This window comes from Mustela putorius, unplaced genomic scaffold, assembly GCF_011764305.1.
Source record: "Mustela putorius furo isolate JIRA1106 unplaced genomic scaffold, ASM1176430v1.1 tig00000095_pilon_pilon_pilon, whole genome shotgun sequence".
Lineage (NCBI taxonomy): Eukaryota > Metazoa > Chordata > Mammalia > Carnivora > Mustelidae > Mustela > Mustela putorius.
This window is the reverse complement of record NW_025421280.1, coordinates 22,976,372-23,004,358: the sequence shown is the minus strand read 5'-3', so window position 1 is coordinate 23,004,358 and position 27,987 is coordinate 22,976,372. Positions and strand designations below refer to the sequence as shown.

At 60.4% G+C, this 27,987-nt stretch overlaps 1 protein-coding gene across 3 annotated transcripts; it reads right to left on the bottom strand.

Annotated features, from left to right (window-relative positions):
• Positions 1-20: 20 nt before the first annotated feature.
• CELSR3 (cadherin EGF LAG seven-pass G-type receptor 3) lies at positions 21-26,141 on the bottom strand. 3 transcript variants are annotated; one of them, XM_045080252.1, is made up of 37 exons: positions 21,707-26,141; positions 19,543-20,193; positions 18,947-19,172; positions 18,611-18,726; positions 18,140-18,228; positions 17,875-18,032; positions 17,179-17,342; positions 16,787-16,912; positions 16,527-16,696; positions 15,918-16,103; positions 15,236-15,352; positions 14,677-14,848; positions 14,387-14,528; positions 14,170-14,290; positions 13,687-13,870; positions 13,276-13,377; positions 13,041-13,055; positions 11,750-11,844; positions 11,315-11,524; positions 10,894-11,089; positions 10,483-10,638; positions 9,910-10,084; positions 9,136-9,303; positions 8,766-8,892; positions 8,471-8,677; positions 8,086-8,260; positions 7,803-7,915; positions 7,295-7,374; positions 6,739-6,865; positions 6,173-6,289; positions 5,930-6,078; positions 5,552-5,667; positions 5,084-5,242; positions 4,350-4,550; positions 3,746-3,964; positions 3,076-3,200; positions 21-1,729 (listed from the first exon to the last, which is right to left on the bottom strand). In XM_045080252.1, exons 1-37 carry the CDS (start codon positions 25,890-25,892, stop codon positions 1,682-1,684), a joined length of 9,888 nt encoding a protein of 3,295 aa, XP_044936187.1. In that variant the 5' UTR covers positions 25,893-26,141; the 3' UTR covers positions 21-1,681. The 3 variants fall into 3 exon arrangements, with proteins under 3 accessions (XP_044936187.1, XP_044936178.1, XP_044936184.1); XM_045080243.1 differs by having other exon boundaries at positions 3,076-3,964; XM_045080249.1 differs by lacking the exon at positions 13,041-13,055 and having other exon boundaries at positions 3,076-3,964.
• Between the last annotated feature and the right edge of the window lie 1,846 nt (positions 26,142-27,987).

The window sequence follows — 27,987 nt, the reverse complement described above, 5'->3', positions numbered from 1 at the left end:
AAACAAAAAGAGGCAATAACCATTTTCTATAGAAGTTTAATCCCAAAACAGAGCGCGGCTTCACGGAACAATTTACACAGACAGGGAAAGGGGCCAGTGGGCTGGAGCAGGGGATCCCCGGAGGGGGCATCTATAGAAACTAGGACATAGCAAGGACAACCCCCTCTCCCCACAGTGGGCCCCTCAACCCTTCAAGGGCTGGGGTCATTCTGGGTAAGGAGAGCTGGAGTCCTGGCTGGCAGGATTTGGCACCAGTCAGCAAAGTAGAACTTTTAATCTCCTTGGAAACTGCCTCCCAGGAGTATGTGTGGGGGAAGGGGGGTGTCTGCACAGACCCCCTACAACCCTGCACAACCCATGGTTCCTAGCTATTAAAGGATGCCTACTCTGGAGGCCTTCTGGGTCTGCTGTTCAACAGGGTGCTCAGGGCTGACCTTTGGCCTGGGAGAGCTAGGCGCTAGAAACCCCTCAAGATGGCCAGGTCCAGGGTCCTCCACCCCTCTCCTGCCCTCTCAATCTTTTACTTGTAAACAAAGAGGTGGGGGGGACCACATTTTCAACTGTAAGCAAAGTGTAAAAATTTAAAGTTTTAAGTTGTAAACAAAGTTTTTAAAATGTTTTAAATCTTGACCTGTAAACAAAGTAACAAAATCTAAAAGTCCCCAGTTCTGGATGTCAAAGTAAAAAAAGAGAGTTTTGTGAACAGGGTCCTAACAGTCATTTTTCCCTTTAGAAAGGAATAGAATAGGGTAGAACTAGCAGCCCAGGTGCCTAGGGCCAGGGAGGGTCCTGTAAACATGGGAGGCAGTGGCACCTACATTCTGTGTCTTCAACTCTCTTATTTCTGCTCCCCCTTGCTCCCCTGCCTCCCCCTACCCCTAGGAAGAAATTCTAGCACAGGGCAGTGTCAGGGAATCCAGTGGGACCACAGACAACGTTTGCTGGAAGCAGGGGCTGGCAAACGACCCCCTGGTCCACCCTCTCCAGGAATGTCTGAGTAGAGGCCTAAGCCCCTCCGTGCGTGCGGGAGAAAGGGAAGCCTTGCTCTGTAAACATGACACGTGCAGCGCCCCACAGCATCAGTCCTAGGTCATAAGGCAGTAAGTGGCAGGGACTCCACATAAGAAACACACACATCCACGGGGAGGGGCAGCACGAGCAAAAGCCCCATGAGGAGGTCGGAGGACCCCTGTTTCCAAGACCAACCCCCAGTCCCTGAAGTTTGGCCCTTGGGGCATCTGAGAAAGAGCAAGGATCAATTCTGTACTTTGGGCCCTAACAATATTCAGATCAACGGGCAGGGGGTTATGTGCCCCTCCTCTCTGAATCCACCCCAGTAAGATGAGAGGAAAGAGCGTGTGATTTGCCAGACACCCGAAGGGGGCCAAACACTGTGCCTCTTACCCTCTGTCCCCTTCCCCCTCCCAGCCCAGCCTCAGAACCCCGGGAGACGGAAAAGCTGAAAAATAACATAAGCATATCTCTCTGGTTACAAAGGTACAAAACGTATAAAAGTCCTCCTCTCGGGTCCCTCCCCCTGCACCTGTTACACAGGCTCACACACAGAGCGAGGCGTCTCAGCACTGTGACAACAGGAGAGCGGGGGGGGGGGGGTTGGGGTGGGAGGCTGCCTTGGGATCATCTTCTGTTAGCTCAAATCCTCCACGGCCCTCAGCCGTTCCTAGTCCAGAAGTCTGCCCCTCAGGAGTGCCCCTCGCTTCTGGGAACTCTGTAGAGTGGAATGCAATGGTCAGAGGTGGTTGGGGAAAGAACTCAGTCGGGGGCCTCTCGGCCTCCCCCATGGCCTGGCCCCCCACCATCTCCCTCCTCCCACAACCCCCTCACCTTTTCCTCTCACTCCCCAGCCCCCTTACACCCATTCTGGGGCTCTCAGACCCCTTCAACCCTTCTGCATCCTGAGACCCATCAGCAAATCCCCCTGGTGCCCTGTCGTCTCTCTAGATGCTCGGCAAGCACCTGCTGCGGACAAACACTATGTTAGCTCTTGACAGATTTGGCCTCAAGAAACCTCCACATCTCAGTTACTACAGACCCATTTTACAGATACAGAAACAGAGACTTGGGGAGGTCAAGAGTGACTCCAAAGCCCAAATCCCTGCACAGTTCCCCAGGAACTAACCCCCCACCAGCCTGACATCAAGGCTAGCTGTAGCAATACTCCTAGCTCTCCCTCAGCCCTGCGTCCAGCACCCTTCCAGAGTCCCTGGCACAAGGCCCTGTGCTCCCTGCTCCTCCTTCCTTTCTCCTCCTCTGACTCCCCTGGGGTTCTACTGGTCTCCTGCCGCACTCCTGGGTTCCCTCCCTCCCCACCCCAAGCCTCCTTTTACCCTGCAGACTTCCATAGAGCCTGGCCTAGCTCTTTCTCCTTCCTGAAACTCAACTCTTCTCTTGGCTTCCAAAGCCTGGCAACCCCTGGTGCCTCCCCACTCCCTCTCCAACTCCTGTGTATCCAGCGGCTTCCTGGGTATGGCTGCTGCTCCCTGCACTTCAGATGGCACGCGGGCCCCTGAGATGCACCAGGTCCCAATGTGTGCTCCACCTCGCAGTGCCTACAGGCACGAGGAATTTCACATTGACTAAATAAATACATGGGTAAATGATTTACTTTCAAGATTAGGGCTTCTGCCCGAATGAGATGCCCCCATCCCGACACCACTTCTGGCCCCTCCTGGTCTGTTACCACCTCCGAGGCAAAGCTTCCCAAGCCATGATCTCTCCTTTCCCCCTTGACCCTTTTGATACCATGTTATCTCCTCCTTCTAGGCCTTGGCTCCTGCTCTCACCTCCTCCACTAGCTCAAGCCCTTTGGAAGGCATTTCCCTCACTTCCCTAGCCCGGGAGGTGCAGGGGAGGGAGGCTGGCAGCACTCAGACACCCGGCGAGTCCCTTCTAACCACACCACCGTTCCCTGCCTGTGGCCCGCTGGCTGCACCGAGCCTGGGTTGGCCCACTCTGCCAACCCGCACCCCCATTCTGTGGCAAAACACAGGGCAGGGTCCTCGGAGGGTGCCTTAAGCTGATGAGGGTGTGGGCAGGTGGCCACACCCTGCTTACTCTGAGTCTGGAGACAGCTCCGAGATGCTGTGGGACGTGGCAGAGCGTGGTGTGGAGGGCCCAAGCGCAGAGGCTGTGGCAGAAGGCGTGGCAGTGGTGTGAGGGCCCGAGGGCGTGCTGGAGGACTGCACAGAGGAGGAGAGAGCTGAGGAGTTGAAGGAGGCCAGGATAGAAGAAAGAATGTCCAGCTGCTCTGTGGAGGGGCCGTGGCTAGGGCCACTGGCTGGGTCCTCCCTAACTCTGAGCAGCTGTGGGGGTGGCCCGAGGCCTTCTCGTGAGGGGTGCCGGCTAGGCACATGGTCCAGCGGCTCCCCTGAGTTCGATCTCCTGGACAGAGAATCCAGGGGCCGGGATGGCAAGAGGGGGTCCCTTGAGAGTTGCCGCTGGGGAGACAGGGGTAGAGGGGGGGGCTGTGGGTCAAGGTCCCGGGCACTGTGGGGCAGGGGCAGTGTGTTCAACCACTCGCAGGGCGCCCCTGGGTCCAGAGCATCTCGTGACCCGAAGCGGCCGGCCCTGACCCCAGGGTAGTCCCTGGGTGGCTGCCTCCGTGGGAGGGTACTGCCCCGATCCCTGGGCTCCAGGCGTCCTGGCCCGGCATCCAGGCGTTCCTGGGAACCCGGCCGACTCAGGGGACGAAGAATGGGGGCAGGGGCGTCCTCCAGTCGCTCACGGCTCAGCTGCCGCCGGAGGAGCAGGTCCAGCTGTTCTCGAGAGGAGTAGCGGCTGGCTGGCTGCGAAAGGCTGCCTGTGGCCCCTCCGGCATAGACGCGACCATAGGAGGCGGCTGGCACAGCGCGGTGGCCCAAGGTGGCTGCGCGGCACCAGGACAGCTCAGGAGCACCTCGGGTCTGTGGCACCAGTGGGTACTGCAATCGGTTCTTTAGGATGCCTGCATGAGGGACAAATGGGAGCCAGGGTATGTATGGGGGGGCAGGGGCAGACACTCCCTGGGTCTAGGAAGGCAGCTGCTCCTGCAATCCCTCTGACATGGAGGTGGGGGCAGAAACCCCTTGGGGAGCGGCAGAGGCAGCCCTAGGGATTCCGTAGGGGCAGCAGGACAGAGCTCAGAGTGGGGAAGCAGCAGTCCTCTGTCGGGACAGTCTGACCGCATGGTGCATGAGTAGGGCAACCCCCCCCTCACTTGAGATCAGAAGAGGGACAGCCCCCAGGACCTGGCAATGCAGGCCAGGGTCAAAGGGCTTAGGAATCCCCTGGGTTGGGGTAGAAGCTGTCCCTCAATTCCCTAAAGTATCGGCCAAATTCAGGGACTGTACCTTTCCTCTGGCGCTGGGCCCGGCCCAGGGAGGTTTCATCTCCACTGGTCAGGGCCAGGTCCGGCTGGTTGTTGTTGGCCGCGTCCTTGCTGGTGTCCAGCCCCAGGCGCCTTTCAGAGCCCCAGGTCTGCAGAGCACAGGGAGTGGCCTCACACTCCCCCAGGGCTGGCCAGTAGGACAGAAGGTCATTGCCATCCACATCTGGGGAGCCAGAGCAGGTTACAGGAGCCTCTGAGCTGACCCCACTGTTACTTCCCCCACTCCCCCTGACCCTCTTGCTCATGAAACCCTGGTCGTTCTGACTGAGCAGAGGTAGGAATGAGTGGGCGTTGCTCAGAAATCAATGGAGAGGATTACAGGTGAGCCTGTCACTCGAGAGGTGGACAGCTACTAGGAGTGGGGGAACTTGGTGGCTGAGGGGCCAAGATGAACCCTGGAAGACCCAACTAGTTTGAACCCTAACCCTCAGGGAAGAAAAGGGGCTGGAGGAATGACATGTCACCCCGTAACATCCCTGACTTTGACCTTGTTACCCAGGCTGTTCCCAGATGTCTAGCCAGCAGAACTGCTAGGAAGCTGGATGGGGAGAGGTGTGCGGGCGCCCGGTGACGACCCCACGTTCCCAGTAGGTCAGTCCCAGGAAGCCTCAGAGGATATCAGTGTCCCTGGGTCACACCCAATTGGAACAGGGGGTGTCTCTCCTGGTCACCGATGGGGTCAGAGTATCCCCTCACCTTTGGGGTGAGTGAGGAGCCTCTCACTCTGGGCCGCGCGGCGGAGTGGACGCTGGAAACGCCCGCGGGTCCGGCCATTGTCCTCGCTCTCCGAGGATGGGATGGAAAGACTTCTCTCCTCCTCCAAAGACAGGTCACTGTCAGAGTCAGAGTCTGCAGCTGGAGTTGGGAAGGTCAGAAGAGGGAGGGCACATCAGCGGCTCGGGAAGGCAAGAAACTTGGGGTTCAGCAAAGAGCCTGGGACTGAAGGTCTTGGGGTGGCTACAGTAGGGAGCTGGGGCTAGGGACCTAGGTAAAGCCTGGAGTGGGGGTCGGTGCAGAATGGCTGGGACTTGGCAGGAGAACCAGGTGTCCCCCGGCGCAGTGACCTGAAGGGAGCTCGCCCCACCACAGTCAGCTGCTGCTCTCAAGAAAGAGAAATGGGGGAGAGATCCCCCGCCTCCCCCGACCCCCGGCCCAGGCCCCTACCTCCACCGGCATCTCGATGGAACATGGCCACGTCCAGGTCAGTGGGGCCAGCATGAGCCTGGAGGCTGTGGTCAGTGTGGTCAGCAGCTGAGCCGTGTCGGACCAGGACGTTGTCCCTGGAAATGCAGGAGCGGCCCCACCACCACCGTCAAAGAGGGATGTGATGGGGTGCTTTGGAGGCTGGGGTGTCTGTGCGCACACAGGCCAACTGCTGTGGAACGGCTCCAAAAGGCACCCCTGGGTGTGTGGCCAGAGGCATATGGGCCCAGGTGCCGAGACAGGCGGAGCCGTCACCCCGGGACCTGGAACGCCCACCTCTGGTCCAGTGGGGCCAGTCTGAGCTGTAGAGCCCCTGCCTGAGAAGGCTGCTCTGCTCACCTGAGGTAGCCGCGGCCCCGCTGGCTGTCTTGGTCCTGGGTCCGGCCGGAGCGGGCACTGCTCACCGAGGACACAGTGGAGGCACCCAGGGTGATGCGGATGAGGCCACTCTCTTCAAAGAGCGCCGTGTTGTTGTAAGCCCCATGCCCCTGCAGGTGGTGGGCACCCACAGGCGTGTGAGCCGGCTCTGCAGAGGTCACCTGGGGCCCCCGCCCCAACTCCCCAGCCCCGAGAGCCCCTCACCGTGCCCGGCACCGGCCTCGCTTCCTCGGGAGCTGCCTTCCTGCCCAGACAGGCCGGTGTCCAGGCTGCCCGAGCATCTGCATTCAGGACACAGAAGAGCAGCAGCACTGCCAGGCCCTGGGCCAGCGAGGGTCAGTGTGGGGTCAACGAGGGGTTAGCGAAAGTCAGTGAGAGATCAGAAATGAGTCACAGGTCAGAGCAGGGCCACCGGGAGGGGGCAGTCGGGGCTGGGAGAAGTCACTGCGGGTCAGCAAGGGCGACCAGTCATTGCAAGTTAGTGTGAGGGAGTGAGGAGCCCAGGGCTGACCCAGGAAGGGAGTCGGGGAGAGTCTTGGAGGCAGCGAGGGCTCAGAGGGGCACAAGTGACCAAGTTGGTGGAGGTCATGTGCGCCAGTGAGCGGCCAGGAGCCGCAGCGCTGGGGAAGGTCAACCCAGGATGGACAGCCCGCCTATCATCAGCCACCCAGCAGGAGTCACCCCTAGACCAGGGCTCGAGGGCCTGCCCAGGGTTGGGGCCACCCGACCAAAGCCCCACCTGGCCCAGGGCAGGGCGGGGTGCCGGTTACCTGGAGGCCGCAGAGCGCGGCGTGGAGGTAGTGGAAGACCAGGACGCTGTGGTTGACCGCCAGGAGGCCGAAGAGCCAGGAGGCACTGACCAGGAGAAGCAGCAGGAAGCAGCTGCGGAGGCTCCCGCTGTGGACATGGGAGGACATGGGGGACATGCAGATGTCACGCGGGGCTCAGGTAGGGGACACAGGGGACATGGAAGGACAGGCAATCCCACAGGAACATGGCAGTTTCAGGAGGACACGAAGGGAAGTAAGAGGTCACCGAACGAACCAGGAGGGTACTTAGGGAGCCACGAGGGGACACGGGGGTGCTATGAGAGAAATGTGGAAGACAGGGGGGCAAGGCAGGGGGTAGGGGGCTAAGTGAGCCACCCAGGCCACGGGAGCCTCTGCGGAGACAGCAGGGCAGAAGCACATGCAGGGCTGGAGGGTGATGGGGGCGCCAGAGAGGGACCACAGGCCAGGGCGGGTAGGACTGTGTCCCTGTGCCCAGAATCCCAAGTCCAGCCTGCCCAGGAGAGGACCCCCCACCTTCCCCAGCCAGCCGACTCACAGCACAGAGGTCTTCTTGGCCTCCCTCTGCCCCGTGGAGCAGGTTGTGCGGGCAGCAAGGAGAAGCATGGTCCCATTCATCTGGACCCGCGGCCAGACATGTGGAGCAGGGGCGGGGCAGAGAGAGACAGAGACAGTGAGAGAAAGAGAGCGACAGGGACAGAGAGAGACTGAGCCATACAGGGAGAGGCAGAACCAGGGAGAAACACGCACACGATCGGGAGATCAGAAACAGAGAGGTCCTTAGACACAGAAGAAGCCTGAGGTAGGCAACCAGGGAGGGACTGATAACTGGAGAAGGAGGTTCGCAGGAAGAGGCAGCCGAGTTCCTGACCCGACACCTCCCATCTCTGCACCAGGGGAGCAGAGGACAGAAGTTGGGATGGAGCCCTGCAAGGCTGCAGACTGTCACCTGGCACCCCTCCACGGACACTGCCACACCTGCTGCGGGGCCGTGCCCTGATACCTGCCATGGCACACCTGGGTGGCCTCAGGTGCAGCCCACTCACCACGACGACCAGGATGACAGGGCCTGCAAAGCTCCAAATGAGAGGCTCGTGGATGGAGATCCAGCAGAAGTCAGGGTTCCCATAGCCCTCAGGATCCAGGCCCACAGCAAGGCCTGTCAGGGAGGATAGGAATGACAGAAGGGGTATGTTCTAGAGCGGGTGCCCTTTTCATGAACAGGGAGAAGTTGAGGGGGAGGGCGGAGCACACGGCACGGGGGACTGAGGTTGGGTAAGGGTCAGGAAGGGGAGTGCGTGACAGAAGCCAGGGGTGCGGGGCCCTCACCCAGGAGCACAGCGGGGACGCCCCAGCCCAGGGCGTGGTAGAAGCGCATGGCGCCACGGTCCACGTTGCGTGGCTCCACCTGCATACGGTAGAGGTGCAGGCCGTGCACGAGGAGCCAAGCGAAGGTGCTGAGGAAGAAGTAGTGCAGGAGGATGGCGACCGCTGTGCACACCAGCTGAAGGCAGGGGGAGGGGGGCGTCAGCACCGCTTCCCCCTCACCCCGCACCTCGGACCCCTAAACCACGGCACCTTACCCCGGCGTCCTGCCCTGACCCTAGGCACCCCCACCGGAGCCTCCCTGACCTCTGACCCTGAGCTTTGGCTCCAGGACTTCCTGGGCTGGGTGGTGGCATGAGGACACAGGCCCCCGGCCCTGCCCCTGCACCTGGTTGTGGGTCCTGTGGATTCCCAGCAGGAAGAGGAGCTCGGCCACACCCAGGGCCGCCGCCACATTGGCATGGATGCCACGCATGTTGGACTTGAGGCTGCGCAGGCTCAGCAGGACAGTGGCGGTCAGAAGCAGCGCGGCCACAGACACTGCCATGACCACATGTGTGAACACCGCCAGCAGCTCCAGGTCACCCTCCAGCCGCTGTGGGGACAGGGATGGTCGCTGGGGCGTTGGACACCCCTGCCCTTTGGCCTGTCCACATTCCTCAGCACCCAGAACACAGTCCCACCTCACGGGGGGAGGCATCCATAAGGACCCCAAAGGTGCCCGTCCGGCTGCAGCGACATCGGGCGTGAGACCCATTCCTGTGCACCAGCTCGCAGTCCCGTGCTGTCCACATGCCATGCTGCTCCGCCCTGCAGCCACAGGGCAGTTAGACCTACCATCCCTTGGGGCACTGCCCTGTGGCCAGGTGGAGGCGGGGGCAGGGGTGGTTTGTGACATTTTGGGGTGGGGGGCTGGGGGTGGGGCCGAAGCTGGGGAGCAGCATTCCTCATGGATCTGGGTGCACAGGGACATGGGTGGGAGGCCACCCAGGGCAGGCAGGGTGCTCCAGGGGCCACCAGGGGACCAAGGGTTCCCGGAGCGGAGGTCCTCACGGGCCAGGTGGGTCCCACTGCACGCAGATGGCCTTGCTCCGATTCGCTGTCTGCAGAAGGCGGAACTCCAGGCTGATCGGGGACTCCAGGACACCCCTTAGGAAGTTGCGTCGGTGGAACACAGCCACACTGACCACCGGGGAGTTCATAACAGGGTTCTGGGGGAGCCTGAGGAGACACCCCGCCTGGGCTTGCACACCGCTGACCTCCTCAAGCTCTGAGTACCTACACCTCACGGTCTTCGTGTCGTTGGCATGGCTGACCGAGTCCGGGACGCCCCAGGGCAGAAGCTCTTTCTGGGCCACTTCAAGACCCTGAGTCTCGTGGCCTAGATGGGCTGCCATGGTTCCATATAACTGGCAGGCTCTCTGCACCAGGGGCTTCAGATCAACTGCCCACCCTGCAGCCTGAGCAGCTCCAGACTGTTTGCCTTAAAGGCCCTCCCTGACAGCCCCTTCTGAACTCCGCCCGCCAGCCTGTGCTTGCCAGTCTCTGTCAGCCAGTTTGCCCGTCTGCACGTGGCTCCCGTACCCCTGCTTCATGCGACCGCCCCCACCTGTGGCTCTCAGTCTGTCTGTCACTGTGCACAACCCATGGACGTGAGTCACAGGGAAGCCTGCATGGACGAGGCTCCCAGGGGCTGGGCACAGGAGATGTCTCAGGACGACGGTGCGCTTGTTCATTTGCCCACCAAGAAAGGGGTGCGAGCCTGGGTCGAAACTTGTAGGAAACTCATGGGTGAAGGGCCTAGAAATAACGCCTTCCCCAGGGTACCTGGCTCCCCGGCGCTCGGCCTGGAACTGGGCAGGGAGCAGCCCCCCCAAGGTGCGGTAAACGAGGAGGATGACAATGGAGATCCCAGGCTCCGGCTCGGGCTCCGGGGGCACTGGAGGAGGGGCCGCACTGGAGGTAGTGGAGTTTTCCATGCTGCTGCTGCTTGTGGACAGAGCTGCCAGGGGAGGGAGAGGAAGCCACCATGAGTGGCCTCTGACCCCAAGCACCCACAAACCCAGCTCTGAACCAACCAAACACAGCATCGAGCATGGGAATCTCTTTCCTGAAGGCCTAGAACTGAGAGATGGGAGGAGCAGAAGCCCATGTTCCCTTCATTCCCAGGGCTGCGTCCTGAATGTCAAGGCGTGGGAGAGATCATCAGGAGTGAGGGAGAGAATCTGGCGAGGTAAGAGTGCTATGGGGGGTTGACATGGGAGGGTCTCATGCAGAGGTCTGACGTGGGGCAGGTCTGGCTGGGGGCAGGTGTGGGGGGACCGGCAGAAGGGCGACATGCTGTCTGGCAAACGGGCAGGGAAACGGGAGCTGGGCCAGGGGTCAGCCAAGGGCTCTCACCTTCAGGCGGGGATGGCCGTGGGGACTGGGAAGGCAGCAGCACGTGTGTGTGAGGGTCCCAGGCATCCTGGCCCCGGAAAAGGTTGCTATGGTAACGAGGGTAGCGACGGGTCCCCCGGGTGGGACTGGGGTGCTCCATGCGATCAATGCTGAGCACTGCCCAGGAGGAAGACGGGTAAGACCCAACCAGGATCTCTTCCCCATGCTGAAGGCCCCACACCCTCTTATCCCCATCTTGTACCCGCATCCCACAAGCCATCGCTTCACGGCTACCAGCACAGAGCGTGTCCCTGCAAAGCACTGAGGGAGGGGGCACAGCCTCCTGCCACTGATGTTGACATCCATGTCCCCAGCCCCTCAGGCCTCCAGGTCCTTGCCCCTGCCCCCCCCATCAGGCTAGCCGCCACCTACTGATGTTGGGCGTCACGAGCCCCACGGGATTCAGGTATGTAAGCTCCATATTCCTGGCCAGGGTAGCTGCATACTCCTCCAGATGCTGCACCAGCCCCGCGCTGCCTGGGGAGCCCCCGGGGACCCGCTGCCCCAGGGCTGCCCACAGGTCTCCCGTCTCCGGAGCAAGCAGCGCAGAGCCAGCCCACAGCAGATTCTGGAAGGAGGGAGATGAGAGCGGGCTCAGCGGCCTGAGGACGTGTGAGATGGGCAGGGCGGGGCTCAGGGGTCTGGCTGGGCACTCAGACCCCAGCAGGCAAGGGGCTGGGTCAGGAAAGGACAAGGGAAGAGGGACAGCCTGGGCTTTCAGTTCCCCAGGGTCAGGAGAGGACTGAGCTGGGGGCTCAGTCCCTGGGATGGTGAGCACAGGGCGCGGCCCTACCTCATTGAAGTGGGCGTCCTGAGTGGCTGTCAGACCGAAACCCTGCTGGTGGCTCTCGAAAGCCAGCAGGTGGGCCAACAGTCGGGCGGTGACTCGGACATCCTGGCTAAAGTAGTGGTCTGTGTGGCCAGTCACCTCCCGCAGCCTCTGAGCCAGCTTCTTGGCCTCCACTGTGTCCAGGGCTGTCTTATTCAGCTCCAGGCCATCCAGCTGCCGGGACAAAGATGGGCATGGTCACTCTCTGGCCCCTTAAGCCTTTCTCAAAAGCTTCACCAGAAGAGGGGTTTGGCCAGATTAAAGGGCAACCAGGAAAAGTCCAGGGGGTCCACGGCTGGGGCATGAGGCCTTAGGGCCCAGCACAGGCCTAAGGAGGCCAAGGCCAGGCCAAGGGCCAGTGCAGGTCCTGAGGGCAGGGTCAGGTCTGGGCAGTCTCACCAGCAGGTTGAGTTCTCGAAAGGCGGGGGAGGTACAGTTGAAGAGGTCAGGCTCCAGCCAGCCCTGGTCCTCGTCACACAGCCGCACGGCAACACCTAGGGGCAGACGACCCCTGTCAGGCCCAGGGCCTGGACACCTTCACTGAGGAGGTGAGCGCAGCACCATCCTCTAACGCAGGGGGACTTCTGAGGCAGAGACCAGAATAATCGGCATCTGTGGCTGGACCTCTGGACACCGCAGCCCCAGCCCCAGCCCAGGCAGGTCCTAGCTGCCTGTCCATTAATTCTAGAGGGGGTCTGTGGGCCATTGTGAGCCACTGGTTACATTAAACTGAGCACCAGGGCTTTCTCTGCCTCTCTTTCTCTCTCCATCTCTCTCTCTCCCCGTATCTCTCTCTCTCTCTCTCTCTCTCTCACACACACACACACACAAGCAGAGACCAGGCCAGGTTCACAGACATGTGGCCCAGGGCAAGCACACACACGTGTACCAGCACTCACATCTGCACACACGTAGATATGTGGACCGGGACAAACACACAGACACACGTGCTCTCTCATGTATGCACATACAGACATGCTGGCACAGACCAGGTTTTCCAGGGGTATCGTGTCACCAAAGTGAGGGTGGGGTGACCGTTCTCACACCACTTTTAACTGCCCCAGTGCTGGACTCTGCTGCCCTCTCTCCCTCGTCTGTGCGACTGGGATGGGGGTTGCATGAGAACGGATGTGGGCCTTAACAGAGCTTATAGCCACTAGCAAGAGGAACCCTGACTTAAATACAGAACCCCCTCCCCTGCAAGACGGACTCACAGACACGTGCACAGGCACAGACAGACACATACATGAGCATGCAAACACAGACCATGTCTGTCCAGCCACTGTGAAAACCTCAAGCAGCAGGGAGGGTTCTGCGGGGACCTCAGGCAGTGGGGAGGGGCCCTTAGGCAGTGGGGAGGAGTCTAGAGGGTCCTCAAACAGAGGGGAGAGGTCTTTCGTGACCTCAGACAGCAGGAAAAGCCCTGAAGACCCCGGGAGCTGAGGAGGGGTCTGCAGTGATCGCAGGAAGTGGGGAGGGGCCTGAGAGGAGCTCAGGCATCAGAAAAGGGCTCCCCACGTCCTCAGAGAGTGGGAAGGGGCCTCCAGGGACTTCGAGCAGCTGAGAGTAGTTTTAGAGACCTCGGGCAGCAAAGGATGGGTCTGCAGGGATTTCAGGCAGCAGGAGGGGTCTGCAAAAGCTCTGGCAGTGGGGGGGGGGCAGCACACCTGAGCAAACATGTACCCCTTACCTGCACCCCGCAATCCTGCCCAGAAGCCAGGAGAAACAGATGGAGGCTCAGTGAGGGCATGGGGAGGGACCCAGAGCCCCCAGGAGGTAATGAGGAGCCCACAAGAACCCCCTCCCTGACTCCCACTTCTTTGCAGGAGCAGGGCCACCCAACTCAGGAAAAGCAGCAGCTCCAGCAGTCAGAGGACAGGCCTACTCCCACCCTCACTGATGCCCTTGCCTACCCAGGTACTCACCCAGCGCCCCCCGAGGACAGGGCACTGAAGCCAACATGCCAAACTTGGTCTGGGGCCACCACACACCAGATCTCAGGGACTTGGGACAGGCATCATAGAGCACTAGGGAGAGAGGAGGCACTGAGGCAGAGAGCTGGGGGCTGGGGCCAACGATAGCCACACCCACGGCTCCTCTACCACCCACGGCAGACACACCCGCCACTCCACTGCTGACCTTATTACGGGAGCTGGCCTATCAGATTCTGTGACAAGTCATTGAAGTATGTGGGGGCAAATGTGGTCCCTAGTTGTCAGCGGTCTCCTTTAGGAAAAACCTTCCCGAGCCCCTAGCTAGGGAGCCAAGCCGGCGAGGCGACTTGGTGGCAGCAGGCCAGAGGCAGCCCTGTGTGGAACTGCATGGAACCCGCTCACCTCGGCAGCCGCTGGATGTCACCTCTGCAAAAGGACTGTCACAGCTGTTGCACTGGCGGCCGAGGGCTCCTGGGCGACAGGGGCACTGCCCACTGTGGGGCGCACATGAACGCGAGGTAGAGCCCACCGGGTAGCAGTCACACGGAAGGCAGGAGTCGCTGCCCCGTGGTCGGTAGTGGAACTCCTGTTTGAGAATGGATCAGGGAACTGAGGTCAGAGATCAGGGCTTAAGATCAGGACCTCGGGCCTGGGGAATGAGTGGAATCAGGGGTAATCAGGGGAATCAGGCTGGAAGGAAGGTTGCACTTCAAACGAAACATAAGGAAGAGATCAGATGTCAAGGACAAGAGGTGGCAGTTAGGTGACAGGACAGAGTAAGAAGTTAGGGCTTGAGTCGGGTAGCAGAAATGAGCAAGTTGGATAAGAATCACAGATCATGGCTGGAGAGAAATTCAAAGGCCAGGGGTCAGGGGCCAGAAATACCTTGCAGTGACACTGCCCATTTGTCTTATTACAGTTGGGGTCAAAGCCCTTGTGAATGTCGCAGTTGCAGGGGCCACAGCTTGGGCTTCCCCACCAGCCCCGTGGACACTGCTGGTCCATCCTGGAGGGAGAGGGCCAGGTGAGATGCCACCACGTCTCAGTGACCCTCCCCACGCCCCACCAGGTCTTTCCATCATCTAGGCCTCCAGCCCCTCACCTGTGCTCACAGTGGTGCCCAAAATAGCCACCTGCACAATCGCAGGTGTAGCCATGGGGGGCTCCTGGAAGGTGGCGGCAAGACCCCTGGTTCTGACAGGGATTCAAGAGGCAGGCATCCACACACCCTGGGCCATAGTAACCTGCAGGTTGGGTCAGCAAGCTTAGGACACCTGGCCACAGCATGAGCGAAAGAAGGCACCCGTTCTTCCCATACCTGCCTCCTCCAGGCTCTTTACCATGAGCCCCTGGTTCCTGCCCAGATCACTCTACCCTACCCCCAAGTCACACCTGGCCAGCAGGTGCAAGAAAAGGTCTGCCAGAGGTCTCGGCAGTCCGCATGGGGTGGGCAGGGGCCAGATGCACAGGCGCTGGTCACGGCACAACCAGGTTCCACGTTCACTCGGTGGCTGGGTGGAAGCAGGGCTGGGGATCCCGAAGGCGTGGAGCCGAGCCACACCCCCTGCGGACAGAGCCACCAAGGCGTGAGACCCATGTCAAAGCACCCCGGTCCCTGCAGAGCCAGCCACCTGATCTGATGACCCCTGACATGCAGTCTCCCTCAGGCCCCCAAAAGACCCAGTCTCTGACCCCAATATCCCCAATTCAGCCCCCCCATGGGACCCCTAATCATGCTGTTTCTGACACAGACCTCTAATGACCCTTGATAATCTAAGCTAGACCCTCACCTCCAACAGTGCAGAAAGGCCTGACTCTCTCTGATGGCTCTGGGTCACATCCCTCCCTGTGCCAACCCCTACGTGGATGCAGCTTTTCAGGTCCCAAGGTGCTCCTAACCTCTGACCACTCACCCTAATGGCCCATACCATGTTCCCATGCTGACCCCCACCTGGATACAGCCAACCAGACCCTGAGGAACCTCCTCTTCACTGCTGGGGGGCAGGCCTCCCACATGGAGTCGCTTTACTTTCAGACCCTGCAGTTCACTCCCCACTGCCATGGTGTCCTGGGGGAGGAGGACAGTCAGCACTGGGGGTGTGGGGGCACCTGAGGGATCCCTGCCCTGCCCTGCCCTGCCCCAGAGTCAGTCTTGACCTTGTCCTAGCCCTGCACAGCCATCCTCTGTCCCTCTGGACAAGGGGAACGGTCTGGGAATGAGCAGCCCCTGAGTATGGAGGACCCAGCTGGAGCATGAGGGATGCATAATAGCAAGGTTTCGGTCAAGAACTGGGCCCAGAAAGGCCTCTCTCCTGGACCCAAATAGAACACTGACACTTCATGGCTTTGAATTAGGGAGGTCAGGGCAAGGAGCAAAGGGGGTTTCCAAGCGCTCAGGAATATCCCAGCTGCAGAGGTACCCCAAGACCAGAGCAGAAATCTGCATATCTTCTCGGACATGAGCAGGCCTGGCAGCAGAGCAGCCTGGCTGGCAAGGTATGCTCTGAGCAAGGGTATAACGAGGGCACTGCAGGGAGAGGGCGGTGCAGTGGAGGGAACCGAGAGGAAATGGACTGGGGAGGGGGTCTAATGGGAAGGCTGAGAATGGACTACCGCAGAGTCAGAAATCAGACCTGAAAGAGGCTAAAGTCCAATGAAACCATGAGGACATGATGGCCCCGGCGGCCCCCTGGCTCCTCCTGCAATTCCAGCCGCAGATCATGCCACCGGCCATCACTGACAGTCACCTGGTCCAGGAGGAGGTGGGCAGCACGGCCCGAACCCCTGCTCACCGTCACGGACAGCAATCCCCGATCCAGCTGCAGATAGAGAAGCACAGCCCTGGGGTCAGGGGCCCAAGATGGGCTGGGGCTTGGAGTGTCAGGAGGTGAGGTCTGGGGGCTCAGATGTCAGCACCACAGGGTCAAGGCTATATTTAGCACACAGGGGATTGTGCCCAGGGATGCCATGTTGCTGAGAGGGAAGTTAGGGGCCAGATGTCAGGGTCAGGGGTTGGGGATCAGTGCAGCTAGCACAGAAGAGATATGCTAGGGCCCTGCACCTGCAGAGGATATCATGGTGGGAAGGAAGGTCAAGGGCTAGGGTCCAGAGCAGGGTCAAATACGGTCAGGACACCTGGTAAGAGTATGCAGGATGACCAGGTTCAAACCCAAAGGGTGTTGCTGGTGGCATCTGAAGTTGATAGTTGGGGGTTGAGGGAGGGGCCAGGAGGACAGACACACCTGACAGAGGAGCGTGCTGTGTGGCCCAGCCTGAACTTGCATCAGGACCCCCTGCGTCGCCCGTGTCCGAAATGCCAGGCCCAGGTACCACGGCACAGACACAGCCATGTCATTTCCGAAGTCCCAGCTCAGTGTGCCATTGCCTCGGAAATGATGGGGATGGGCCATGGCTGAGGGGATAAAAAGAGCAGGATCACAGGCCCCACCTCAGGAACAGACCTTACCCTGCAGGCCCCTCTTGCCCCGTGCTGCCCACTCACTGAGCCTACAGTCTTTGCCACCGAAGCCCACGGGGCAGTCGCAGCTGAAGCCGCCCCAGCGTTCTGAGCAGAAGCCGCTGTTCTTACAGGGGCCCGAGTCACAAAAGTGCAGCTTGGCCTGGCAGCCTGGGAGAGGAAGGCACATGGAGGATGTGAGAACAAGGGGGAGAGCGGGGGGCACGAGTGCTAGACAGGACACGGGGGTCCAGAGGGGCCAAAAGTGGCCATGATTTCCGCCCTGTGTTCTCTCAGGGTGGAGTTGGAAGGAGGCGGGCCCTAAAGGCTAGGCTATGACACAGTGCTTGCCCACAAAGGAAACAAGGGTAAGGTCAGATGTGGAATCACTCCACGGAGCCCTCCACCCCCCTCTCTAATACGGGGGCACGGACTACCTGCCATGGTGCCGTTGTTCGCGACAAAGGCTGCCATGTCCACCCGGCGGCCATCAATGTACAGGTCCCTCATGCAGCCAATGAAGTCCTTGTGCGACACGGGGAAGTTCTCGGGGAGGTTGGGGACACCCCCCAGGAGCAGAGGGCCCGTTAGGTCCAGGGACCTGGGGATCAGGGGTCCGCATCATTGTTGGGATGGGGGCCAGGGTAGGGTGGTTCCTGAGGGCCACAGGAAGTGTGTGTGGGGAGGTAGGACTCAGAGGGTAAAAGTGATCTAGGGGGGAGAGTAAGGCCAGGTTAGGGAAGAAGTTGGGGTCTAACTTCAGTTGTAGGGGTACACAGGAGAGCTCATGATGCACAGATGGTCTAGGGAAAGGTAAAAGAAGGGTCAAGGGCTAGGATGAAAAAGTGGGGCATTTGGGTGGTTGGTGAAGAGTCTGGGGTGCCAAGGGGGGCTGTGGGGCATTAAAGAGAAGCAGGGAGCATGGACACTGGGGACTGGGGACCTGGGGAACATGTGCAGGAGTGGGGGGTCTGGGGCAGAACACAGGGATGGAGCTAGGGTGTGGTGGGTTTTCAGTGTCCTCAGAGAGAGAGGGAAAGGGTGATCTGGGGAAGGGTGTGGAGTGGGACATGTGAAGGGGTGGGCTTCGGCAGGCAGGCAGAGGGCATGGGGATCAGGGGCTGGGGTCTCACTTCTTGGAGCTTGTTTGCACGCCAGCAGCCGCACATGAGTAGTTGCCAATGTCAGCCCCGAACTGCAGAGCCACAGCCACATCGCAGTCATCCACGCTTAGCACAGCCACTTTGTCCTTGGAGGGGCCCTGAGCACCCCCCAGGGCATCTGTCCGGGGCTAGAGACCCAGGCACACCACTCAACAGGATCCCCAGGGTGACCCCTGAAGGGCAGAACCTGGCCTCCCAGCTCCCCTCACACTCCCATGCCAAGGCTGGTGCCCACCTTGTTGTAGTATCTTAGATGCACTGTGTGCCACTGTCCATCACTCAGGCCCCCTGGAACTGTGGGGCTGACCACTGTGTTGGACTCACCTGTGGGGAAGATACACATGGAAGGTTGTCTGGTGCTGCCTAGTTGCCTCTCCCTCCCCACCCCCAGTCATAGGAACACAGCTACTCCCAGGATGTAGCATATGGTCCTGGATACGTCAGATCAGTCCCATCCACTAGTGATCGCACTGGCTGGACCAGAGTGTCTCCAGACAGATAGGAGAAGCACACGCATTGGACAGATAGACTTTCCCCCAGGGAATGGCTAGGACGTGAGATCCTCACTGATGTCTGTTTAGCATGGAAGTAGGTATTGAGGGGGTACAATGAGGCAAACCTGAGGGGACTTGAGGCTCCCATCCCCCCAAGCCATCTCACCCACACATGTACACCCGCCCCGACACACATCCACGGAAGCACCCACCCGTGGAATAGGTAAGCCGCACTTGCCCGGCCACGAGCTCCAGGGCCAGGAAGTCGTGCTTCTCGTTCAGGCGCCCGTTGTAGAAGAGCAGCCCACTTGGCTGCACTGTGGCAAACCTGGGTGGGGTGGACAGGGAGCGATGAGAAAGGATGTCGTGATGTCAGGGATAGTGCAGTGACGTCAGGGACAGTGCCGTTTCAAGACAACCCGGTGGGGCATCCCGGGAGGGTGGTGTCCTGTGGGGCATCAGGATGGGGCAGCTGGGAATCTGGGTCAGGGTCATGGAGGGAGCAGGGACGGCGTAGAGGCGCGCGGTGATACGGGGCTGGCACCTACGAGAGGGACAGCGTGAGGTGGAAGCGCTGTCGCAGGCCTCGGAACATGACGAACGAACTGGGAGGGAAGGAGCGCGCTGCCACCTCGCAGCGCGGGCCTTCGAAGGCGCCGCCCGCCGGGCACTGGCAGCGGAAGCCGCCGTCGGGCCCGTCGGCACAGGTGCCCCCGTTGCGGCAGACGCCGGGGACGCAGCGTCCAGCCTCGGTGTCCAGCTCACAGTCTTCTCCTACGGGGGGGTCACACCGCGGCGGGAGGTCAGCGCCCCGCCCGCGCGGACTCCAGCGGGCCCCGCCCCTCCAAAGACTCCGAGCCCTCTGAAAGGGCGAGCTCCCTGTGGGCACGCCCCCTGTCAGCCTGGCCCCTCCCCGCGTTCCCAGTGGCCCGACCACGCCCCCAGGGCCCGCCCCCTCCACAGCCACGCCCCCTTCACAGCCTCTGTCTGGCGGAGCGAGGCCTGTCTCTATTCCTTCAGCGCCTCCTGCTCCCGCAGGGCCCGGCTCTACCACTTCCGGCCCACTCGACCCCGGTACGCTCAAGACTGCCGCCGCACCCTCACTCGCACTGTAGTTCCGGCCCCAGCCCCGCAGCCTGCCCACCTGTGAAGCGCGGCCGGCACACGCAGGTGTAGCCCCCCTCGCGCCGCGCACAGGCGCCGCCGTTCCGGCACGGGTTGGAGTAGCAGAGGTCCAGCTCTGTCTCGCAGAAGTCTCCCGTGAAGCCGGGCGGGCAGCGGCAGCGCAGGCCTGCGATGGGCTGGATGGGTCGGAAGAGCGTGGAGGCCGAGGCCAGGAAGGGAGCGGACGAGTCGAAGCGCAGCACTGACACGCACTTCATGTAGTTCTCACACGGCTCGCGCAGGCACACGTTGTCGTCGAAGGGCAGCACGTCCAGGAGCGAGCGGGCGGCAAGGGCCGCGCGGCGCACGTATAATTGCTCTTGCAGCTCCTCGGAGCTGAACCAGGGACCCGCAGCGCCCGCCCCGGCGCCGCGTGGCGCCAGTGCGGAGAAGCTCACATTGAGCACCGTGCCCCCCACGTCCGTGTCGTTCTGAATGTTGAAGATGAAGACGTCCTCGGCGGGAGTAGCAAGCACCGAGGCCACGCCTTCCAGGAAGTGGCCCAGCAGTGGGGACAGGAAGCGCTCCTGCCACATGTTCTCAAGGCGCACGGTCAGGCTGTTGGCCAGCAACTCCTCGGTGATGATGACCACGCGCAGCACACACTGCGCTGTCACGCTGTGCAGCCCATCTGCAGGTGGGGATAGGGACAGAGGTCAGTGTGGGCTCAGTGGCTGCCCCTCCCTGGGACTCAGAGGGCTGGGGTTAGTGAATGCCCAGACCCCCAGCACCTCTGAGTCAGCAGGCTGACCTTTCCAGGCACAGGGCATCTGGCGCTTGGGACCAGCTCCTCCAGCATCAAGGAACAAAGCTTCTGCTTCCTATCCCCTCCCTCCAACACCAGCAGAGATCTGAGCCAGCCCATGGGTCAGTAAGTCATTCATCCAATAGCACACAAGAAGATCGCTAAGTGGTCAATAACCCACCCTCCCCCAGGTTATCATGGTCAGAAAGACACCCTCGCTCAGAACTTAAAGAGCTGCCAGGGCCACTGACCACCCACCCCTACCCCCCAGTTTCGCATAGACAGGAAAACATCCCCTCAAAGAAACAAATGGGGTTCTAGAACAAGGATTACTCCTCCCCTCTCTCTGGTCAGCAAACTGCTTTCCCATGGCACTAAAAGGGGCTCTGGCCCTGTGGCCACTCAACCCCATCCCACAGAACCCTGACTCAGCAAGCTCCCTCTCTCCAGGAAGGTCTTGGACCCTGGCCACCCACTCCCTCCTCAGCATTCTTGGATCAGAAAGCTGCCCATCACCCCAGACCTGGGTCCTGTGATCTCAGTGGCCATCTTTCAAAATGAGGACAAGCTGCTTATATATCTTGTCCCCAGGCCCTAGTACACATTGAACGTTAACTAAGGATTGGTTGTTGAGTGAACTGAGGGATAATGAAGGCTGTGCCTCCTTCGGCAGAGCCAGGAGTCCATGCTCCAGAACTGGGGAATGAACACCAGCTGAAGCCCAGCTCCCAACCTCTGGAGCAGCAGACAGAATTGCCAGAGCCTCTCCCACCTGAACCCTCCTGTGAGGGAGTGTTTGTGAAAGTCTGGGGCTGGAGAGGTAGGAAAGAGGCAGGTGGGAGCTCTGGACATATTCCTGAAGGGCTGGGCTGCAGTCAGCCCCTTAGATGGCAGCAGGGCCAGTGTGTGCCCACTCTTTGTCTGAAGCTGCCAGAATAAGCTGCTGCTCTTGACCATTGAGCTATTGGCCTCCCTCCCGGTACAGACGAAGGTCAGTTCGGACCCAAAGTAATGCTTCATCTAGACAAGGGTGTGGTGTGGGCTGATTGGCCCATGTTGGCTTTTCCTGTGACCTCCCCAGCATTAACCCAGGACCTGCAGCCTTCTGGGAGTGGGGGCACTATCTCTAGTGTAGTAGGCAGTTCAGATGGTCTTTATGGGGTCTGCTAGATGTCCTAGAATCTTTGGGGTTCTGTGGAGTCTACCCAAGACCCTAAGCAGAGATTATGTGAACTTAACCTGTGAAGTCTATGGCAGATCCTGTGGGATGCAGGAACCCAACACTTTAGGGATTCTTGGAAGTCTTGGAAATCCTTCTTGGTTTGAGGTGCCCTGTGGAGCCCATAAGACCCTGACAGGTTGAGGTCACTGGGTCATCTGTCTGCCCTCCATCCCTTACCTGTGACAGTCACCAACATGGAAGCTACCAGTGGGCGGTTGTTGTCTAGCTTGCGGCTGAGTCGAAGCTCCCCGCTGGTCTGGTTGACCACCAGCAGCTGCAGCTCATTGCCCCGCTCGAAAGAGTAGAAAAGGTGGTCAGAGACATCAGGGTCATAAGCTGGGATGCGTCCAATAACACCTGAGGGGAAGGTGTCTGAACGGTTGGATACATAGTTGTTGAAGAGGATCTGAAAGTTGTTGAGCACAGGGCTGTTGTCATTCTGGTCAACCAGGCGGACGTGCACAGTGGCCCGACTGACTAGAGGGGCAGACGTGGCCTGCACCACAATCACATATTCCTGGCGAGACTCGTAGTCCAGGTCAATGAGTGCAGTCAACTCTCCAGAGAAGATGTCCATTTGGAACAGCTCAGGGATGTTCCCTTCCACAATCTGGTACATTATGTGGGCATTGGGGCCTTCATCAGGGTCTACTGCTGTGATCTGAGCCACCACGGAACCCACGATGCTATTCTCCTTCACTCGCACCTCAAACTCCTCAGCTGGGAAGACAGGTGCATTGTCGTTTACATCCTGCACCGTCACCTGGATGCTGACTGGAGTCCGCAGTGGGGGCACACCTCGGTCCACTGCGTAGGCAGTCAGTTCATAGACTGGCACTGCCTCCCGATCCAGCCGCCTCACTGTACGGACAATACCAGAGGTGGGCTCAATGGTAAAATCTCCATCCCCATCTTCCCCATTCTGGAAAGTGTACTGGACCCGGCCATTGGCATGAGCATCCCGGTCAGTGGCTGAGATCTGCAGGACACTGGTGAAAGGTGGAGCATCCTCGGATACCAGCCCCGTGTAGTGGGAAGCCACAAACTGTGGAGCATTATCATTCACATCATTGACCATCACCTCCACGTAAGTGGTATCTGCCTTCTGTGGGATGCCATTGTCCCGGGCTGTGATAGCCAGTGTGTAGGTCACCTGGTCCTCATAGTCCAGGGGAGCCTGTAGCGTAATGGCCCCTGAGTCTGCATCGATTCTGAACTGGGGCAGGTTGTCCTCCAGAAGATAGGTGATACGGGCATTCTCACCCACATCATCATCAGAGGCACTGATGACCACCACAGTGCTCCCCACTGGCCGATCCTCATTCACGCTCACAGAGTAGTGAGCACTTTGAAAGACGGGCCGGTGAGTGTTGGCATCTGTGATGTTGATATGCACATAGCAGTGATCATGAAGGGCACGGTCAGAAGCGGTTAGCACCAGTTTGAAGTAGCGTTCCTGCTTGTAGTCCAGTGGCAGAGCCAGTGTCACCAGACCTACACCTCCCTGGGTGCTGATGGCAAAGCGATTCCGGGTGTTGCCACCTGTGATCTGGTAGCTGATGGCACTGTTGGCATCTCGATCTACAGCGGTCACACTGACCACGGTGGTGCCCACAGCTGCATCCTCATTTAGCCGTAGGTGGTACTCCTTCATTGTAAACTCAGGCCGATTGTCATTAACATCTAGTACAGTTACTGTGACACTGGCTGAGGCCGACAGTGGGGGTGTGCCATGGTCTCGGGCCTCCACACCAAAGAAATAATGCTCCACAGATTCACGGTCCAGGGGACCACTCACAGAGACCCAGCCAGTGGCACTGTTTATCACAAAGGGCATATCAGGTGCCACACCAGTTAGGGAGTACTCCAATCTGGCATTCTCCCCGTGGTCTGCATCCACTGCCTGAATGTGGATGACTGAATGGCCCAGCGGTGCGTTTTCCAGTACAGAGACCTGGAAGGGTGTGCTGACAAAGATAGGAGTATGGTCATTGATGTCCACTACCTGGATGCTGGCCAGGCCTGTGTTGTTAGACAGTGGTGGCCGGCCCGCGTCCTGCGCCCGGATGCGCAAGGCATACTCTCGCTCGGCCTCAAAGTCCAGAGGTGCTACCACTTGGATCTCACCCGTGAGGCTGTCAATTGCGAAATGGCCACGACTGTTGCCGCTGATGATGTTGTAGTGCACCAGTCCATTGGCATCCTTGTCCCGGTCGGTGGCTGTGACGCGTAGTACCACCGTGTGGGGGCGCACATCCTCGCGCACCTGCGCCACGTAGCGCTTCTCGCTGAACTGGGGCGCGTTGTCGTTTTCATCCAGCACGGTGATGTGCACACGCACAGTTGCAGAGCGCGGCCCGGGCTCTTGGCCTTGGTCGCTGGCCTCCACAACCAGCTCGTAGCTTTCCATGTGTTCGCGGTCCACGCGACCGCTGGTGCTTATGAGGCCAGACCGCGGATCGATCTCGAAGGCCGCGGAGGCCGCGGCGCGCGCAGCTGGCGGCCCCACGAAGCGGTAACGCAGATTGGCGTTGGGGGGCGCGTCTCCGTCTGTGGCACGCAACTGAAGAATGGGGTAGCCCTCCTCCACGTTCTCCCGAAGCGTCTCCCGGTATTGCGCCTGCTCAAACACCGGCGCGTGGTCGTTGCGGTCGGCCACTGTAACAGCCACCATGGTGGTGGCCGAGAGGCGCGGCGAGCCGTGGTCCTGCGCCGTCACGCGCAGGTAGTGCCGTTCCATGCTCTCGCGGTCCAGAGCAGCCTCTGTACGGATGAGGCCGCTCAGTGGGTCAATGCTGAACAGCTCCAGCGAGCGGCTGTTCATGAGCGCGGCTAGCGAGTAAACTAGGCGACCGGCCTCGCCTGCGTCCGGGTCTTGCGCCACTACGCGTAGCACCGCGGTGCCCGCAGCCTCGTTCTCGGGCACTAGAGCCTGATAGTTGTACTGCGGAAACTGCGGGTGGCGGTTCGCGGCGCGACGGGGGCGGACCCTGCTTGCTGGGGGTACTCTCCAGACTCTAGGCCGAGCTGGGACCCCCGGGGGGCGCGGCCCGGGGCGCTGCGGGAGGAAGCGGCGGCGGAAGAGGCTACGCGAGCGCATGCGCTCGGACGTCGGCTCGGGAGCTGTCCGAGACTCGCGCGGTGCTGAACCAGACTCGGGAGCTGTCCTCTCTGTGCGCGGTGCTGAATCCAGCCCAGGGCCAGATCCCGCAGCCCTGGGGGAACAGTCGGACTGAGGGACTGTTCTCCCCGCTCGAGATGTCGCAGTTCTCTCGCCCTGACCCCTGCGCCTCGGCGCCCACAATTCCCCGCAGCAACGCATGGTTCCCACTTTTTTCGGGGTGCCTCTCCCAGCATTCCTCGGGGAGGACACAGGCTTGTAACCACGGGGCCGAACCAGATCGGAAGGGAAGGGCGAGCTGTTCTCCAGGCTCGGGACCCCTGGGGACATAGCCTCTGGAGAGATACTATCTCTTCGCAAGGGTCCTGTCTGACCACAAGAGGAGACCTCTGTGCGCCAGCATAAGAGAGACCATGGTCCCTGTCCTATTTCTCGCGCGCGGCTGTCTAATGCCTGGACCCCATATTTCGCCTCTAGCCCCGCGTCCGGCTGCTTAGGGGGCCCTCGACCACTCTGGGTATTTTGCCTTCCCCCTCGGAGCCCCACGAAGACAGGCTCCCTGACTTCCAGACCAGGCTCTCCATCCTCCTGGACCCCGGGCGTTTCGGGACAAAGAGCTAAGGCTCCGCCACCGGTCCGCGCCCCTGGCTCCGTAGCGGCAGCTACCCCTGGGTCCCAGCCTTGGCCCCCGTCGACCCCCAGCTCCTCCCGGCTGAGAGGGAACAAAGAGAGGAGGAGAAGGAGCAGGAGTAGTGGGGTCGTCGGCCCCCTGAGACTCCACCACGGCGGCCGCCTCGCCATCACCCCCCACCTTCCCACACGGCCTCCACCGCCCCTCGCCCCGGTCCGGGCCTTGGGCCCGCCCCGCCGCTCGGGCCCCCTCCCGGGCCCCTGCCGCCGCCCCGGTCCCCCGCCTCTCGGCCTGTCGCTCCGCGCCGCCTCCGCCCTCTGGGCACCATCTACTCCGCGGCCAGAACCCCTTTGGCATGCGGCCCCGGCTTTTGCCGCCCCCACCACAGCATCCCCGACGCTGCTGCCGCCTCCCGCCGCTCCAACATGGCTCCCGGCCTCCGCGATGGTTCGTTCCACCTCTGCCCCAAAGCCCCAAATCCGGTGGTACAGCCCATTGCGCATGCCGATTCTGACTATTGAAGCTATTTCCGCCATCTTTGTTAAGGGCAAAGCGCAACTGCTGCCCGCGGTACTGATCAGGGCTAGAAGGTTCGCTGTCCCTGGATCCATCCTCCTTGCTCTGAGCCACCGCCCTTACCCTCCTTCCTTCTTCAAGGCACGGTCTCCCATCCTTTCTTCTACTTGCAGGTCTTTTGTCCTCCTTCCTGAGGACTCGTTCCGAACTCTGTCCTGGATTTTGATCTGAAAATTTGGTGCCCATGATGCGCAGAGAGCGTTTTCCTGACCCTTGGCAGGGGTACTATGTGCAATCCTGGGGGTGGAAGGGACGTTGACTGGATGGGGATTTGGGACGCCAGACCCAAAGTTAATAGCTTGAACTGTTCGATCAGTAAGTATTAACTCATGAAACATGTCGCGACCATCTGCCTGTTGGAGCGTCTCTGCAGAGCAGGGACTGTAGGTGACCCGCCCAAGGCATGAGTAGAGACCAAACTCCTCTCTGCCTTGCTGGATCCCAGCAGTCTCCCGCGCTGGGGAACCCTCCACTGGAGGCTACACCCTCCTCCAGGTCGCGGGTCTCGAGTGCTCTGGGATGCCACGTGGAGACCGACGTTGCCACAGGGCTGCAGCCACGGCTTCCTTGGATCCCCGCCCCTCGCCCGCCACGACCGCGTCCCTTAACCCCTTGAAGGGACTAGCGGAAGCTCAACCCTCCTCCTACGATTCAGTACAGTTCTCCCAGCGCTGAGCAACTCCGACGCCAATCGGTCCCAGCTGGCCAATAGACAGACACCGCCAAATGGACGTCACAGAAGACGACACCAGGTTGGGGGAGAACTATTGGCACAATGGGAGGCTCCGCCCCCGACGACCGACTCATTGTCTGAGGGGAGGGTTCTGTGGCTTCCAGGATGGCCGGAAGAGATAATCCTGAAGGCTCTCTACAGTCCCTCCAGCAGAGGCAACAGCGGCAACGCTCTGCAGCGTCATGTGTGAAGGGCGCGGGCGTCCCAGGACCAAGGGGGGGTTTAGGGCTTGATCCCAGAACGCTCCAAGGGGCGCGGCTCCTGCTAGGAACTGACGGGAAACTCCTTGCTGAGGCATCCGGCCCACTCCGACGGTACCTATGACATCATCATCAACCAATCAAACAGCACATTCTTTGGCCCCTTGACTTCTTCGCTTCCGGGAGGTGGGGCTCCCGTGGGCTCCACCTCCCGAGCGCCCCGTCTACCTACCGAGAGCCGGCCGCTGGGCTCCAGAATCTGAGGAACCCCTTAAGGTCGGAGCTCCGCGCCGGGTGTGCAGTCTGGGTTCCACTGGGCGTGAGGGTGGAGCGTCTGCTCCGTCGCTGAAGGCGGAACTCGGATGGGGGCCCAGACCTCCTGTCCAGGGGCTGAAGGAGCGAGGCAGGGGATGAGGTTTTGGTTGCACGTTCGCCCTCCGGGTCCACAATCTAGCGAGTACAGGGCACAGAACTTTACACTAACAAAGGAGGGAGGCAGGCGGAACGCTAGGGGCTGGGCTGCTAGGGTCCCGGAAGAGGTGCCTCCGCCAACTTAGCGATCTGGGACGGCTTCCCGCTAGAGAGAATGCTTGAGCAGAGCCCGAATAACCGAGAGGAAGTCCGCAGCTGCGTGGGAAGGAGGAGCGCTCATCCTAGGTCTTGGAGGCTAAGTGGTCAAATGTGCAGAGGTGTAAAGGAACCGCCTGCCGAGACAGATCAAACTCTGCTGTCTTTACCAGGGCTAGCAGTGGCTTCAGCGGATCCTCCCGTGGAGAGCAAGACCTAGACTTTTTTTTTTTTTTTTTAAGATTTTATTTATTTATTTGACACACACACACACTCAGAGATCACAAGTAGAGAGGCAGGCAGGGAGAGAGGGAGAAACAGGCTCCCTGCTGAGCAGAGAGCCCGAGGCGGGGCTCCATCCCAGGACCCTGAGATCATGACCTGAGCCCAAGACAGAGGCTTAACCCACTGAGGGTTAACCCAAGCGCCCCAAGACCTACACTTCTTAATACCCCTGACACGTGGTGTGACTTCGGTGGCTATCCCTGTCTCCTCCTGCTGTTCCTCCCTCCACTGCAGTCCTCTCTCTGGCTGCTGTACCGTGGAGGCCTCCCTCTCCCCCACCCCTCCGTGGCAGCTTCTACTGCGTCCTGTAAAGACAGAAACCAACTATTTCTGATAGTTTCTCCC

Bases quoted from the DNA above. Each gene is read 5' to 3' on its own strand.
- CELSR3 (XM_045080243.1), bottom strand. From the start codon at position 25,892: ATGGATCCAGGGACAGCGAACCTTCTAGCCCTGATCAGTACCGCGGGC. The intron at 16,104-16,526 runs GTGTGTCTGTCC...CTCTATCTGCAG, and splicing joins ACAGCACGCTCCTCTGTCAG to CTGGATCGGGGATTGCTGTC. The intron at 8,261-8,470 runs GTGCAGGGGCAG...CCCTGCCTTCAG, and splicing joins TCCACAGGACCCACAACCAG to CTGGTGTGCACAGCGGTCGC.